At 42.4% G+C, this 3,323-nt stretch overlaps 1 protein-coding gene across 1 annotated transcript; it reads right to left on the bottom strand.

Moving 5' to 3' along the window:
• Window positions 1–2,156: 2,156 nt before the first annotated feature.
• LOC113911551 (olfactory receptor 2A5) lies at window positions 2,157–3,089 on the bottom strand. The gene has a single exon (XM_027574273.1). The coding sequence runs from the start codon at window positions 3,087–3,089 to the stop codon at window positions 2,157–2,159; it is 933 nt and encodes a 310-aa protein (XP_027430074.1).
• Window positions 3,090–3,323: the final 234 nt, after the last annotated feature.

The following is a 3,323-nucleotide window of genomic DNA, read 5'->3' as shown; positions in this document are numbered from 1 at the left end:
GTAGTCTCTCATACACTCAGGCATTTTCTTTAATTTCTTAACAAAATACAGTTTTTGGTTTTGTTTTCTCTTTTTGAATCAGAGCTTCTCCTGAGGCCTGCTGGAGGACATCTCTTTATAACTCATCTATCCCAGTTATCTTGGCAAAAGCTTGGTCTTTCTGGTCTATGTTGTCTCAAGTATTTTTTGAACTGACATAAAAGTGAATGCAATCCCCTGATTTTTCTAATGGGGTCTTGTAGAAACCTTCTGAATCCAAACCTATGGCTTATATTTTCTGTGAGACACATTATCCTATATTTGCCTCTTCTTCTTCCCTCTTTGGATTTTAACCTTAATTTAAGGTATACATATTTTAGTGAATAATAATTTTCTAAGTATAGTTAAAACATCATTTTTATAAAAATATTGCTTGGTTTTTTTTCCTACTTTTAAAATAGGTCCCACAGTAGCACCATAGTGCTTATTGTTACATTTAGAGCTAATATTTTTTAATTCAAATTATTTTTTTTCGTGGGGGGAGAGGGGAGGAAGGTCAGGGGGTAGAGAGGGAGGGAGCAGAAGAAGCAGAGCGGAACCGAGCAAGCAATGTCCTGATACTGTGGAGGTATGGAGACTCAGATAATGGCCAGAGACAAAATGTTTTGCCTAAGTTAACTAATGAGTAGAATAGTCAAGGAGATGAATAGTCAGCAACCAGCCTTTTGGAGAAGCAAGAGGAAAATCATGCATTAGGAGAGAGATGGAAGGCAAAGGTTTCCCTGGTGCATCTTAATTTCATGGAAGAAGAAAAACGCGGACTGATATTGATACATGAGAGGATGTGAAATAGAAAGATCTACAGAACGTGGATAATAATATATAATCACATATATCATACACGTGAATGGCACACGAGCCTACTAGAGAGGAAGAGAATTCAAAAGATGACATACTTAACGAGTTAAAGAAATCACTGTTGTCATACTCTTTCGGCCACTTAGTTCCCCAACTTGTGTTAAAAAGAAAAAAAAAATTACTCTTCCTCATCTTTCTGACCACTTGGGCCCAAAATAAGTGATCAATATTGCCTGGAACAGATGCTCTTGGAATTTTGTTGAGGTTCCTACAAGTCTTTACCGGACTTTGTCATGTTAGTGGTTCTAAACATGAGTCTACATCAGTATGTTAAGCTATTGGCCTCCCTTCATGTCTTCCTTTTACATGATTTTCTTACTCTTGTGATATATTTTTTAAAAATTTTATTTATTTAAGAGAGAGAGAGAGCGAACACAGAGGGTGAGAGCACAGAGGGAGAGGGAGAAGCAGACTCCCCACTGAGCAGGGAGCCTGATGCAGGGCTTGATCCCAGGACCCTGAGATCATGACCTGAGCCAAAGGCAGACACTTAACTGACTGAGCCACCCAGGTCCCCCTACTCTTGTGATATTTTATGCCATCATCCTAACGGTCAATTATTACCTACACCTGGCTTCGTAATCTGAATGCTGGAAAAGGAAACTCTCCCAAATAACTGACTCTCATATTTATTCTAAACACAAACTCACTTAAATTAAATGGAGCAGAATTAAATAAAAAGAAACAAAGATCCTGATATTTATCTGCTTCTCATATACATACAAAAAATCCATAAAATTAAACTTTACTTTTCACGGAAATAGATTCCTTGTGCTCAGATTTAGATAACTTTTCAGAACTAATGTCATCATCCTTAGACTTGAAATTCCTTGGTGCATATCCAAGGAGGGGACTGCATAACAAGGTCAGTATTTACCCTCTTGTTAGAGGTGCACTATTGTACAGAATATAATATGGCATTATTAGCATATACTTACAGCAATAAGGGAGATGGAAATTTTAAGGGAGATGCGAAAGAAAAAAAGCCTCAAAAGAAAAGAAACTGGATCTTAGGTAGTGCTGGGAACTGGCCAGAGGAGTCCATGACTCTGCTCAGTGCTTCACCAGTACACAATTCTTCTTGTATGGCCTGTGCTTTGTGGTCTGGAAGTACCCCATGTTAAGGGACAGAATCTGATCAATATATATTTTTAATATTGAAAATCTGAGACATTAGATTCTTAAAGCATTTCTATTACCTTTCCTCCAAATCTCATAGAAAACAAGTCTTCCACCTTTAAGACGGTCCCTGGCATCCCTCACATTGATCTCTCCTTCCACAGCGCTCTCCTCAGGGCACCCTTGACCTCTGCGTTCCTCAGGCTGTAGATCAGTGGGTTCAGCATAGGGTTGAAAAGGCTATAAAACAGGGAAAGGATCTTCTGCTGCTCCTCAGGGTGGTGGGATTTGGGGGCCATGTACATGACAATGGCACTGCCAAAGAAGAGCCCCACCACACAGAGGTGGGAGGAACAGGTGGAGAAGGCCTTCCTGCGGCCCTCCCCGGACCGGATCCTCAGGATGGCAAACAGGATGTGCATATAGGACACCAGCACCAAGCAGAGGGGCCCCAGTAAGATAAACACACAGGCCACAAAGATGACCACTTGGTTGAGCCTCGTGTCAGCACAGGCCAGCTTGAGGACGGACAGGATTTCACAGAAGAAGTGGTTGATTTCAAGAGGCCCACAGAAGGGCAGCCTCAGGATGAGAACCACATGGACCAGGGCCAGCAGGGAGCCACATGCCCAGGAAGTGACAGCCTGAATGGTGCACACTCTCCAGCTCATGATGACAGAGTAATGTAGGGGGTGGCAGATCGCCACGTACCGATCATAGGACATCATTACTAAGATGAGACACTCAGTGTGAGCAAAAGCCATGTATAAAAACATCTGCATTATGCATGGGACAAAGGAGATAGTTTTTTCCTTGTTCAGGAGGTTCGCCAGCATCTTTGGGACATTATTTGAAGCATAGGCTATGTCGACGATGGCCAGGTGGGAGAGGAAGAAGTACAAGGGGGTGTGCAGTCGGGAGTCCAGCCAGATGAGCCCCAGGATGATGCTGTTCCCCAGCAGGGTGCAGGCATAGAACAGGGAAAAGAGCCCAAAGAGGAACCCCTGCAGCTTTGGGCTGAGCGGGAATCCAAGGAGAATGAATTCTGTGACCCATGTTTGATTTTCCGTCATTCCCCGGCAACAGTACCTGTATCAGTTGCTGCTGCTGCAGTAGGCTGTGTGCTGAGGAGCAAACGCAGGTCTGGGTTAGTTCTCAAACAGAAAGAGGAGGTTTAAAGTATACCCTGTGTGTTACCTCAGCTGGTAATCCTTTTCAGAGCCATTATGTCAAATCATTTAATCCACAGTAAAGCAGAAAGAAAATTATTCAAGTAGTGTAAGTGAGCACAAGGTTGCATGTACTAT

The sequence above is a fragment of the Zalophus californianus genome, chromosome 12 (genome assembly GCF_009762305.2).
Source record: "Zalophus californianus isolate mZalCal1 chromosome 12, mZalCal1.pri.v2, whole genome shotgun sequence".
In the NCBI taxonomy this organism is placed as follows: Eukaryota; Metazoa; Chordata; class Mammalia; order Carnivora; family Otariidae; genus Zalophus; species Zalophus californianus.
Note: the sequence above shows the minus strand (reverse complement) of the source record. Positions and strands in the feature narration are given on the sequence as shown.